At 39.8% G+C, this 12,984-nt stretch overlaps 1 protein-coding gene across 1 annotated transcript; it reads right to left on the minus strand.

Annotated features, from left to right (window-relative positions):
- Window positions 1-11,800: 11,800 nt before the first annotated feature.
- On the minus strand, window positions 11,801-12,773 carry LOC118569893 (olfactory receptor 4D10). The gene has a single exon (XM_036168153.1). It carries the CDS (start codon window positions 12,740-12,742, stop codon window positions 11,801-11,803), a length of 942 nt encoding a protein of 313 aa, XP_036024046.1. The 5' UTR covers window positions 12,743-12,773.
- Between the last annotated feature and the right edge of the window lie 211 nt (window positions 12,774-12,984).

Consider the following 12,984-nt stretch of genomic DNA (forward strand, 5'->3'; position numbering starts at 1 on the left):
CTCTCTCTCTCTCTCTCACACACACACACACATACACACACACACACACACACACACACACACACACACACACACACGTTCAATTTAGTTCAATATATTGAATCAATTATTTCAATATATAATCATTCAATTATATTGAATATATTTCAATATATAAATATTCAATTATATTGAATAAATAATTTGAATTTATATACTGAAATTAGTCTAGTTGTGTACATTTTAAAGAATGCAATTAATTTAGTGATCATGCTAAATTATTACATGCAAAACCATTGGATAATTCTTTTTTTTACTGAGCACTGTTGGGAATGAAAATAGAGTATGTAGTGACATTTAAGTAGCATTTGTACAAAATAAAAATTATCAAGTCCATTGGTGACTGGGATGATGACTAAGTGGGTACGAGCCCTTGCTTTGCAAGCATGAAAACTCAAGTTTATTTCCTAGGACCTACCTAAAAAGTCAGATGTGCCTGTCAGTGCCTATAATGCTAGCATTGGGGGTGGAGATGGGTGAATCCTGATGACTATGTAGAGTTTCCTGTTTACCCAGAGACCTCTTTTTCAAGGCAATAAGGCAGAAAGCAATAAAGTAAGACCTACGACATCCTATTCTGGCCTCTGCCATGCACGTGCACTTGCACACCATCATTCATGCTCTTCTCCCATCACAAAATCATGAAGGTTTAATTTGATGCTTTGGTGTCAAACGTCCAGTGCACTAACTGTGCCTTTCTCCATTTGTTTTGCTTTAGTAAAATCTTTTCAACTCTCTTAGTCAGTTACACTATTTTCAGGGTCAAAGGTTCTGGCTTTCCTAAGAGCTTGAAGTGAAAGGACCATCATCTTCAGGTTAACTGTCCCCCATTTGTTATAATTATTATCAGTTGTTTTCTACATTGTCCAGGAAGGTACTTGGACAAAAACACATAGGAGAGCCTGCAAGTTCTCTGGAAGATGATTTATTTGCATTAAAGGGAGAATCGAAGTGTACATTGAGTGTGGGAGGCAGTATAGAGACCCCTGTAGGAGACATTGGAGCACTTGTAACAACCTCTTCCCTATTCTGCCCTCAACTCACTGAACAATGGTGGCTTTCATCAACTGTGAACCTGTAGATGATACCAATCAAGGAGAAGGAGGAAGCTGGGCAGGGGTGGGGGGGGGGCTCACAGGAGAACAGGAGGACAGAAAGGTGTAGCTTCCTGGGTCTTAATGTGGGTGTCCCAGTTTTCCCTTCTGCCTGAACATAGGAGCCAATTGGAGATCTGCTTCCCTCTTCTGCTGTGATCCTCCTTCATCTCTACTGTTGGCACCATCATCAGATCCATTTTCACATTGCCGAGATAAAGCAGTTGCAGGGTGATATTGCCTTTGGGAGTGTCCGCCTGTCAAAGGCTAAAGTGTCTTGTGAATGGTTTAGTATATATGTCTGTATGAAGAAGAAACTTATTTTACTTATTCCCTAAATAGGAAGAAGAAGATGAAAAGCAAGCTCATTTTTCCAAACTCACAGCAATGTGCTCATTGGGAGACTGAATTAAAGGTGCGACTGTTTAGCTTCAAAGCCACTGCACTTGTTATAACCACCATTTTTTAAGCATCCAGCAGGATGGAACTAAATTTTCATCTCAAGTTTAGAGGAAAGACAGCAGAAAACAGTTCAAGATGAGCTATTTGTTTTAAAAGTCACAACATTCCAGATAAACTAGGACCTGGCACAACCCATTCTCTCATCCACCTGCAGCGCCGCGGTAACCCTGTGCAGGAGAAACTGAGTTCCCTGAAGTTAGAGTCAACTGTGTTCCTGATACCATGTTTATTAGGAAGTGGGAATGCTGTGAATATGTGTTGCTCTCATTGGTTGATAAATAAAACTGTTTGGCCAATGGCAAGGCAGAATAAGGTTAGGTGGTACATTCAAACTGAAGATGGAGATGAAGAAAGGCAGAGTCACAGAAGCAACTGCCAGCCACCACCATGAGAAGCAAGATGTGAGAGAACAGGTAATGCCATAAAGCCACATGACAAAACATAGATTAATAGAAATGGGTTGGATTAAGTTTTAAGAACTAGTTAATAATGAACCTGAGCCATAGGCCATACAGTTTGTAATTAATATAAACCTCTATGTGTTTACTTGGGACCAAGCAGCTGTGAGACACCGAGGGACACAGGAAAACTTCTAGCTGTAAGTGAGGGAATTTGAATAAGAGTAATGGCTGGGGGCTGGAGAGATGGTTCAGTGGTTAAAGGCATATACTGCTCTTATAAGGTACCTGAGTCTGGTTTTCAGCATGTAGTTGGGCAGCTCACAAATACCTGCAATGCTAGCTAGCTAGCTTCTGGGTGTTCAGTGCTCCCTTATGGCCCCATGACCACTCACACACATAAGCACAACAGACACACAAATAAATAATAACAAGCCTTAGTAAAGAATAATGTTTGTTTTAATAAGCTGTCATTGGTCATCTCTGAGAATTATAGGGTCATATTATGTATGTAGCTCAGTGTGGCTCTGAAATTTCCACCCTCCTCTTTCAACCTCTCAAATATTGGTATTAGAGGGTTGTACTACCATACTTAGCATCAAGGAAATTTTTGGATTATAATGATTTTTCTGACTTGTACACAGAATATTTTTTGGAATGTTCAAATATATTTAGATAGACAGATGGAAATGGACAAAATTATGCTAAACAAAATAAACCAGACACAGAAAGATGAGTGGTTCATTGTCTTAGTTAGGGTTTCTATTGCTGTGAAGAGACACCATGACCATGACAACCCTTGTAAGAGAAACATTTAATTGAGGCTGGCTTACAGTTCAGAGGTTTAGTCCATTGTTATCATGGTGGGAAACATGGTGGCACACAGGTAGACATGGTGCTGAAGAGTTATCAGAGAATTCTGCATCAGGATCTTCAGGCAGCAGGAAGAGAAAATGAGCCATTGGGCCTGGCTTGAACTTCTGAATCCTCCAAAGCCCACCCCTGGTGACACACTTCCTCCAACAAGGCCACACCTCCTAATGATGTCACTCCCTATGGACTTATGGGAGTCATTTTCATCAAAATGCCACATTCATGTTCTACCTTTTAGATATAGAGGGTAAAAATTGGTCTGAAAATAGAATAGTTATTAATGGAGGTTGAGAGGGATATATGTGCACATGAGCACACATGTGTCTGAGTGTGTGTGTGTGTGTGTGTGTGTGTGTGTGTGTGTGTGTGTGTGTGTGTGTAGAAAAAGAGGCTGGACTTAGTCCATGCTGAAAGCTTATATGTTACCACATTGAATTCCATTAGTAAGTATAATTAATACATGTTAAGAATTAACATGGGCTGGAGAGATGGCTCAGAGGAGAGATGGCTTAGAGGTTAAGAGCACTGACTGTTCTTCCAGAGGTCCTGAGTTCAATTCCCAGAAACCACATGTTGCTCACAACCATCTATAATGAGATCTGGTGCCCTCTTCTGGCCTATACAGAACACTGTATACATAATAAATAAAAAATCTTTAAAAAAAGGAATTAAGATATGTGACTATAAATTTGAGGATATTGCTAGTGTGTTCATAGTTTAAGAAAAGAGAATGACTTGTGCAACTTTAAAGAGATAATGCAGGATGAAAGTGAGACACGACTATCATTCTACAGATCTTTGCTACTAAGCCTGCCTTCTTTTTTAATTCTAAGTCAACAATCATAACTTTGCTTTGCCTCCTTTCTACTCTGCTTTTGGAGACTGATCAAGACCCCAAGCATGCTTGTTCTGACACTCAGGGTTTCTCACACTTTTCTCTGAAGATTCCCATTAACAGTTGCATGCAGTTCTCCATGGCTTGCTCTAACTCAAAAGGTGTAACTGCCTCTCCTTCTTGTCCCTTCTTCTGGCAGCTGCCAGGATTTATAGCCTGCTTGCCTTGTGGCTTCTCTCCCAAACTCTAATAGAATGGAAGACATATTGTTTTCTTCCTGCTGCACAGATTCTATCGATGTAGTTTCTCATCTTGTATCACAAGAACATTTGAAGAATCTCATTTGGAAGAAACTCTTTTTACATTGATTTTAACATGTGGCAGCCACAGTGCTATGTAACTCAAAGGCTTTCAACAAATACAGGAAGACTACTTAAGCTCACTGCTTTCTTCTTCTTTTTTAAAATTTAACTTTACTGATTCTTTGAGAGTTTCACATCATGTACCCCAATTCTACTCACCTCCCAGTCTCTCCATATCTTCCCCTCACTCCTGCAGTGCCCTACTCCCACATCAAAGAAAACAAAACACAGTAAGCAAACAAGCAAACAAAAATAAGAACAAAACAAACAAACAACACCACCACCAACAAAAAACCTCTTTGCTCCTCCTCTTTCCTGCCTCTCCAACACCTCTTCATTCGTCCTTGGGGACCTCGGGGTGACATATAGTACATTCTTTTGTCCTATCAGCTTTATTAGCAAATGTTCATTGCATTGAGTCACTGGTTTGGTTCAAGGCCTCTGGTTTCTGGTACACCATCATCACTGGATCCTCACAGGAACTCTTCTAGGATATTTGGGGCTGCCCTGAGTCTTAGAGATACTGTGGGTATTGTGCCACAGGACCAGTTCCTTCACAAGAATTGGCAATGGACACAGAGGGGACCCACTCTGCCCCACCCCAGGACTCTTGGGTCTTTGAGGGCCACAATCTACTAGGAGCTGCTGGCTCAACCTGGAGTCCTGATTTTCTTTCTTCTTAATACCTCCCCTTCCAGTACTTAACACTAACCTTTGTTTTGTTTGTCAGGGAGATGATCATCTTTAGTTTTGAAGTATATACTATCCCTAGAAAATATTCAGCCAGATTCCTAAAACACAGCAATAGTATCTCAATTTTAATATGTACAACCTTAAAACTAAGCCGGGCGGTGGTGGTGCATGCCTATAATCCCAGCACTCGGGAGGCAGAGACAGGTGGATCTTTGTGAGTTTGAGGCCAGCCTGGTCTACAGAGCAAGATCTAGGAAAGGCACAAAGCCACACAGAGAAACCGTGTCTTGAAAAACAAAACAAAACAAAAAACACAAAAAACCCCCAAAAAACAAAAACAAAAAACTCCCAAAATTAAGCTAGTAATTTAATGTCTTTATCAAATTCTTTTGCTCTTAAAATTTCACTGAAAAATTTTATGTTATTAGATACAGTACAAAACAATTGGTAAGGTTAATTATTGAAAAATATGCTTCTGAAGGTGAAGATTTTTGGGTGATTGCATGTCTTAGTGTCTGTCTCCATTTTCAGGAGAGAAAGGGCAAACACAAGGAATATCTTTAAGGTTCTGACAACGTGTCCCTGTCTTATATTCAAATCGCTCAGCTACAGACCTAATGTAAGAATGGCAAAGAAAGTAGCAGACTGATTGTGGTTTTGATGATGTTGTTTCAATGGGATCCATTAAAGTGTTATCAAAACAGTCATGTGTGCACATTGATATATTTTGTCTGGTGTTTGGAATTCTTTAGAGGCAATAAAAGAATCTATTTGATTTGCACCTTCTAATTTTTTTGCACTGAGCCCCTGTGTAGTGTGGTCCCTTAGTCCCAGACCTATTATGAGAGCTAGGCAGAGGATTATTGTTGGACAAGAAAGTGGAAATCAACTGGCTACTTTCCCTGGTGGTAATGGAGTTTCAGTGGGAATTATTAAATTGTTGCTACAGTATACACCTACATGTAAACACACAGAAAACGTATATGGAAAAAAACAACATTTTGGGTAGTATCCAATTGAGATATCAAACTCCCTTATTCTTAACTTAATTAGCTCTTGTTGAAACATACTAGGTTGTGTGCCTAAACACATTCCAGGGTCTTATTTCTTGTTTCCAAATACATAAAAATTGTACATTTGAATATACATGTCTGCACCTACATATACATGTACACACACACACACACACACACACAGAGAGAGAGAGAGAGAGACCTGTGTATGTATGTTGTGATGGATATCTTGAATGAGGCTGTCTGGAGTTGTATACTGAAATGAACCCGTTTCTGCCAGTGGTCATGTCAGAGGAGCAGCAGCTGACAATTGAAGTTCAAGGTGTCAGCTCACCAAGAGGCAGATCCTTGATGGGTGAATGAGTCTCAGATAGGCAAGGCCCTGAGACCACAGACTCCAAAATGTCTTTTGCTTCTGCTGTGCCTTCACATGTTTGCTGCTGCCATCTTTCTCTGGAACTGGTATGGTGTGAATGAGTATGGGGAGATCCCCACTGCCTGTAATGTAGAGTGTTTGTCTGATGGAAACATCCCATTCTACCAGGCATTTTTACCTGTGGAGTATTATGAAAATGATTTATTCCCTAAGCTGTACTGTCTAGTTGATAATAATAATGTTAGTTTAAATAAAGTTTTGATGATAAAAAATAAAACAATGTAGTGTCACACACACGAATTTCTATTGAGGAGCAATATAGGCTATGGCTTAGGTTAATGATTAAGAAAAACTATTGAGTCCCAGTAGCCCAGTTAGCTTAAATTCTTTTAACCTCATGTTGAGAGATGTGTTCACAGGTTTTGGAATACATCATAGCTGAAACAGAGCTTTGAAAATAGTTTAAAGTTAGACTAAGATATTTTTTGCCAAATAGCTTTGAGGTGAAAAACCCAAGAAGATTACTCAAGAAATCCATGGAAGTTTGCTTAAGGGGATATTAAGATATTCCAAGAATATATAAGGCAAGGTCTCCCCCCTGGGGAGTCAGAAGAGCCTGGTACATTCAGTTGAGGCAGGTCAAATCCCTTCCCCGCTACACCAAGGCTGAGCAAAGTGTCTCAGCTTAGGCACTAGGTTCCAAAAAGCCGCCTCATGCACTAAGGACAGGTCCGGGTCCCACTGCCTGGGGGCCCCTTAAACAGTTCAAGCTAAACAACTGTCTCGCTTATTCAGAGGACATAGTCCAGTTCCATGGAGGCTCCTCAGCTATTGGTTCACAGTTCATGTGTTTCCACTAGTTTGGCTAGTTTTCTCTGTACTTTTTCCAATCATGGTCTCGATATCTCTTGCTCATATGATCTCTCTTCTCTCTCGTCGATTTGACTCCTGGAGCTCAATCTGGGACTTGGCCCTGGATCTCTGCATCTGCTTCCATCAGTCATTGGCTGAGGGTTCTATCATGACAGTTAGGGTGTTCAGCCATCCGATCACCAGAGTAAGTCAGTTCAGGCACTCTCTCAACCATTGCCAGTAGTCTATTGTGGAGGTATCTTTGTGGATTTCTGGGGACCTCTCTAGCACTCTGTCTGATTCTTCTTATTCCCATGGTGTCTTGTAGTATCTCTTTCTTTGTTCTCCCACTCTGCTCCTGATCCAGCTGGGACCTCCCACTCCTCTAAGCTCTCTCCCCCCCTACCCTTGCCTTCCATTACCTCCCTCTTACCCCCAGTTTGCTCATGTAGATCTCATCCATTTCTTCATCGCTCATGATCCCTGTGTCTTTCCTAGGGTCCTCCTTACTAGCGAGCCTCCCTGGAGCGGTGAATTGCAGTGTGGTTATGCAAATTCTCATCAGTAGACCATCTATTTCAGTGATTCTCAACCTTCTTGATGCTGTCACCCTTTAGTATAGTTCTTCATGTTGTGAGTCCCAACCATGAAGTTATTCATTGCTACTTCATATCTGTAATTTTGCTAGTTATGAATTGTAACATAAATATTGGATATGCATGATATCTGATATGTGACCCCCAAAGGGGTCATGACCCACAGCTTGAGAATCACTGGTATATATTATTCATGTTTGAGGTCCTATTGCCATATAAGGGAAAAGTACATTTTTATCTTATAGAGTTTATAAGGGTTGAAATATTTACATACTTGTGAAACCAATATCATAACTCAGGTGTGAGTACATCCTTTGCTAGTTCCCTATGTTTCATTGTTACATATAAGCAGAAGTGAAGGGATCAAATTTACCTATAAATACCTCTTCACACTACTATCTCTTAAAAAAAAATCAGTGGCAGGGCATACTGGTGCTCACCTTCAATCCCAGCACTTGGGAAGTAGAACCAGGCAGATCTCTTGTGAGCTCAAGGCTAGCCTGGCCTACATTGTGAGTTCCAGGTCAGCCAGTGCTACATAGAGAGAGCCTGCCAAAAACCAAACAAAAATAAGCAAAAAAACCAAATCCTCCCCCAAATAGAACAACAACAACGAAGTCAATGTATTTATTTTTCAACTCCCTTCCTGACAAACAGGGGTAGGAGAATCACACCGTTTCTCTAACAAAAGCCAGCTCTTCCTCCTCCTCATTATTCAGAGTTAATGGGAAACCATTTTTTCTTCATCCTAGTTAGTTTGACACACACTATATTGCCCTCCATTTACACTTTGTAGTGCATTGCACTTTGTTTCCTAAAAGATACATTTTAAAACGTTCTATGAAAATTCCATACGTGTATAAGTGCATGTTGATCATGTCCGTCCCTGATTCTCTCAGTTCAACTCTCCTAGGTTTTGCCCTGAATTAATTGCTCTTTCTCAACTCCACATCCTCCCTGTTTTTTTTGGTAATGCACTAAATCCAATTTACATTTTACCTCATTCCCCACAATTTGAAAATACTTCTTTGAAATTAAAATATAATCACATTGTTACCTCCTTCCCTTTCCCTCCTCTAGCCCTTCCCGTGTTCCCTCACAAATTCACGCCCTCTTTTTCATTAATTGTTATTGGTACATATATATGAATAAATACACAAATACAACTTGTTCATCATGTTTAGTGTTACTCATGCGTATGCGATTTCAGGGTTGAGTAACTGGCATGGGTGGAGCCCCATGAAATCTTCTCTTTCCACGTTAGCGTGTCCATTGGTGTTGTACTTGTTGGGGTCTGTTTTTGGTCAGCCACACTGTTGCGGTATCATAGGTACAGCTTCTCGGTCATTTCTAGGAGACACAATCTCACAGCAGATTTCCTAGCCTTCTGACTTCCAGTCTTTCCACCTCTTCCTCTGAGATGTTCCTTGAGCCTTTCATGCAGGAGTGTACTCAAGGTGCTATGCAAGCACCCTAGGGAGAGAATCAACCAGGAGTCCTACCTAGCTGTCACACCTATGGTACATGACAGTGACAAGGATGAGAAAATAGCCCTGAGAGTGCAATAGTGGCATTGATGTCTTGGCAAACTTAAGTCCTGCTCAACAGGAGGGAAATCAGGCCTAGCACAGGAACTTACTAAAATTCTTGCTACTAGTGAGGTCATGAGTCTTGGAGAAGAACCATCTACTGCCACTTCACCAAACATTTTTACTTCCTAAAATATAGTTTTGCCCATGGATTGAAAATCATTTCTCTCAGCACCAGAAGATAATGCTACGTTGATGTGTTAAAAATAGTTTATATAATTTATTTTTATTAGTAATGTTTGTTTCTTTCAAATTTTATGTTTGATATTTAAAATATATTTCTTTCATAATCATTGCAAACTGAAAAAGTAGATATTGGTATTTTAAAAGTGTTATTCTTTTTAGAGAAAAAATCATGTATTTTTGTTTCTTGTGTTTTCCCTGCATGCTTGGTATCTATGGATCCCAGAAAGGAGAGTCAGATACCTCTTGGAACTGGGGTTATAGAAGTTACAGGTATTCAAATTTTAAATAACGATTCATTAAAATGAGATTTTTTGAGTAAGAACTATTAGTTGTAGATCTCTTTCAAAATTCCAGTATAATCCTATTGTGAATCCATCAGAGTCTGAATTTTTACTCAGTTGGAGGCTTTGATTAGGGTTTCAGTCTCATTTGTTAGGAGTCTGTTTAGGTTATTGATCTCTTCTTGATTTAACTTTGGTGGTTTGGATGAATCTAGACATTTACCCACTTTGTTTAGGTTTTCTACTCAATGGAGTATAGTATACCTTTGTAATCTTCTGAATTCCTTTGGTGTCTATTGTAATGTTTCCTCGCTCATTCTTCTGTTATTTGGATCCTCTCTTTCTTTCTTTTGGTTATTCAGGCCAAAGGTATTTCAATTTTGTTTATCTTCTCAAAGAATCAGCTCTTAGACTCATTGATTCTTTGTACTGTTTTCTTTGTTTCCACTTCATTAATTTCTGCTTTGATTTTTCTTATTATCTTTTACAATCTGTTGAATTTGGGTTTGGATTGTTGTTTTTTCAAATTCTTGAGTTATATCAAATAAGTCATTTATTTATGGCCTTTCTGATTTTTGTATGCAAATGTTTAGAGCTACAAATCCCCTCATAGAACTACTTTTAATGTGTCCTAGCGGTTTTTTTGCATTGTGTTTCCATTTTCTTTTATTTCTAGGAAAATTTTAATTTCTTTCTTCTTTGGCCCATTCATCATTCAGAATTGTGTTATTTAATCTCCATGAGTTTTCATTCTTACTAGAGATTCATTTGCCGTTGATTTTAAATTTTATGGTATTGTGGTCAGATAAGATACATGGAGTTACTTCAGTTTTTCTCAATTTGTAAGATTAGTTTTGTGTCTCAGGATGAAGTATATTGTGGAAAAGCTTCCATGGCCTGCAGAGCAGTATGCACATTCTTTGGTAGAACAGAATGTATAATCTTTGATGTTTGATTAGAATACTCTGTAGATATCTGTCTGCACATAGATGTACCATGAATCTTAAAAGGTGTTATTAATAAAATCAAACCTGGAGCCAGATATTGGGGTGAATGTTGGAAGATCAGAGAAGAACAAGCCACAGCCACTTCACTTTGCCAATTCCTCAGCTGATTCTGTTTCCTCAGACTGGAAGCCTTTGAGTCCTCATCCAGAATAAATTTCAGCTGAACTGTTGCTCAAAAGCCTGAAAGCTTAACCAGGCTCTAGTTCCTCATCCTCATGCCTTAAATACCTTTCAGCTTCCCGTCATCACTTCCTGGCATTAAAGGCTCTTGTTACCACACCTAGCTGTTTCCAGTGTGGCTTTGAACTCACAGAGATCCAGAAGGATCTCTGCCTCTGGAATGCTAGGATTAAAGGCATGTGTGCCACCATTTTCAGGCCTCTATATCTAGTGGCTGTTCTGTTCTCTGACCCCAGATAAGTTTATTAGGGTGCACAATATTTTGGGGAACACAATATCACCAAACATAGTCATAGAATAGAATGATTAGAACTTGGAACAGATGAGTTTTGAGAAATCTTAACTTGCTTTGGGCTGTAACTGAGTTCTAGCAAAATTTTTGAGTGTATCTTTTGATTGTGACATCATAAAGATGCACAAGGATACTCAGGAAGGTAAATTACAGCACACTTTGATCAAATCATTCCAGTGCTTTTGGTTTCAGTGAAAAAATATCTGTTCAAGAACTAAAGTTAATACGCTAAAGTTCTGTGAAATTCATATTTTAGTGTCTATAAATAAAGTCTTATTGGCATGCAAACACAAAATTAGATTTAAGTAATTGAAACTGTATTGTGTTTCGGCACACACCTTCAATTTCAGCACTTGGTAGCAAGTACAAGAGGGTTGCTGTGTCTGACAATACCCTGGGATACATAGTATGTATCTGGCTAGCCTGGGCAAGAGAATGAGATCCTCTGTCAATTTAACAGACTTTGGAATCATATTAAAAATATTTCAGCAAGACTTACTTACAACTTCAGTGGTTTAGGCATTATTCCAAACACTGAAAATGCAAATTAGAATTAGACCTGTCAGCTTGATTTTTTTGTGTGTGTCTTAATATGTCAGAATAACTGAAAAGGCAGCATAGAAACTAGAGTTTATTTATGTTAGAAACATTTAAGGTGGCAACAGGTAGAAGTTACTTCTCTATTCCATCAGAAGGTCCAAGTCTTTTCCTGAGTCTCCTCATGGCTGACTTCATCTCCTGGTTCCTCAGAGTGTAGATCAAGGGGTTGAGCAGGGGGGAGATGACTGTGAAGGTGACAGAGATGGCTTTATCTGTGGGGAGGGCAGTGAAGGGCCGGGCATAGACATAGATGCAGGGCACAAAGTGCAGGGTGACCACGGTGATGTGGGAGGTGCAGGTGGAGATGGCTTTCTTCCTGCCCTCTCCTGACTGAGACCTCAGCAACAATAATATGACCATGTATGATACCAGGAGCAAGAAAAACCACAGTGTGGTGAGCATCCCATTATTGGAAATCATCAGCAGCTCCAATACAAAGACATCTGTGCAGGCAAGTTTGATGACCTGGGGGACATCACAGTAGAAAGTGTCAAGAACATTAGGTCCACAGAATGGAAGTGGGAGCAAGAGAGAAACCTGTACGATGGAGTGGACAAAGCCTCCCATCCAGGAGGCCACTATTAAGCCAATGCAACGGCCCCTGCTCATGATGGTCACATAGTGCAGGGGCTTAGAGATGGCCACATATCGATCTAGAGCCATCACTGACAGAGAAAACACATCCACTCCTCCAATAAGGTGGAAGAAGAACATCTGAATGAGGCAGCCATTGAAAGAGATGGTCTTTCTGTCTGAGAGAAGGTCCACCAGAACCTTGGGGGCAGTGATGGAGGAAAAGCAGATGTCAGCAATAGACAAATTCCTGAGCAAGAAATACATGGGGGTGTGAAGGCGGGCCTCACAGGTCACAGTGACCATGATGAGAAGATTCCCCAGCAGAGTTGTCACATACACCAGGAGAAGGAAAAGAAATAGCACCACGCCCACTTCTTGACTCTGGGTCAGGCCAAGGAAGATCAGTTCTTTGACTCTGGTGCAGTTTTCCATCTCCATTAAATCACTGCCTCTCTGGGCTGCTTTGTTTCAAGCCTTAGGTTGTTTACCTTCTCTTCCTACGCTCCTAGGATGAAATTCAGATGCTCCTCTTTACGAATATAGCACCTGAAATAGATTGTTGTCCACATTCTAAATATTGTAGTTAATTTGATAATCAAATTACCACATAGAAAATCATTTAATATTTTTTCCATTGAGAGTAACATTGGAAAAATACATGAAGTAATGACACTTAGATA

This window comes from Onychomys torridus, chromosome 1 (assembly GCF_903995425.1).
Source record: "Onychomys torridus chromosome 1, mOncTor1.1, whole genome shotgun sequence".
In the NCBI taxonomy this organism is placed as follows: Eukaryota; Metazoa; Chordata; class Mammalia; order Rodentia; family Cricetidae; genus Onychomys; species Onychomys torridus.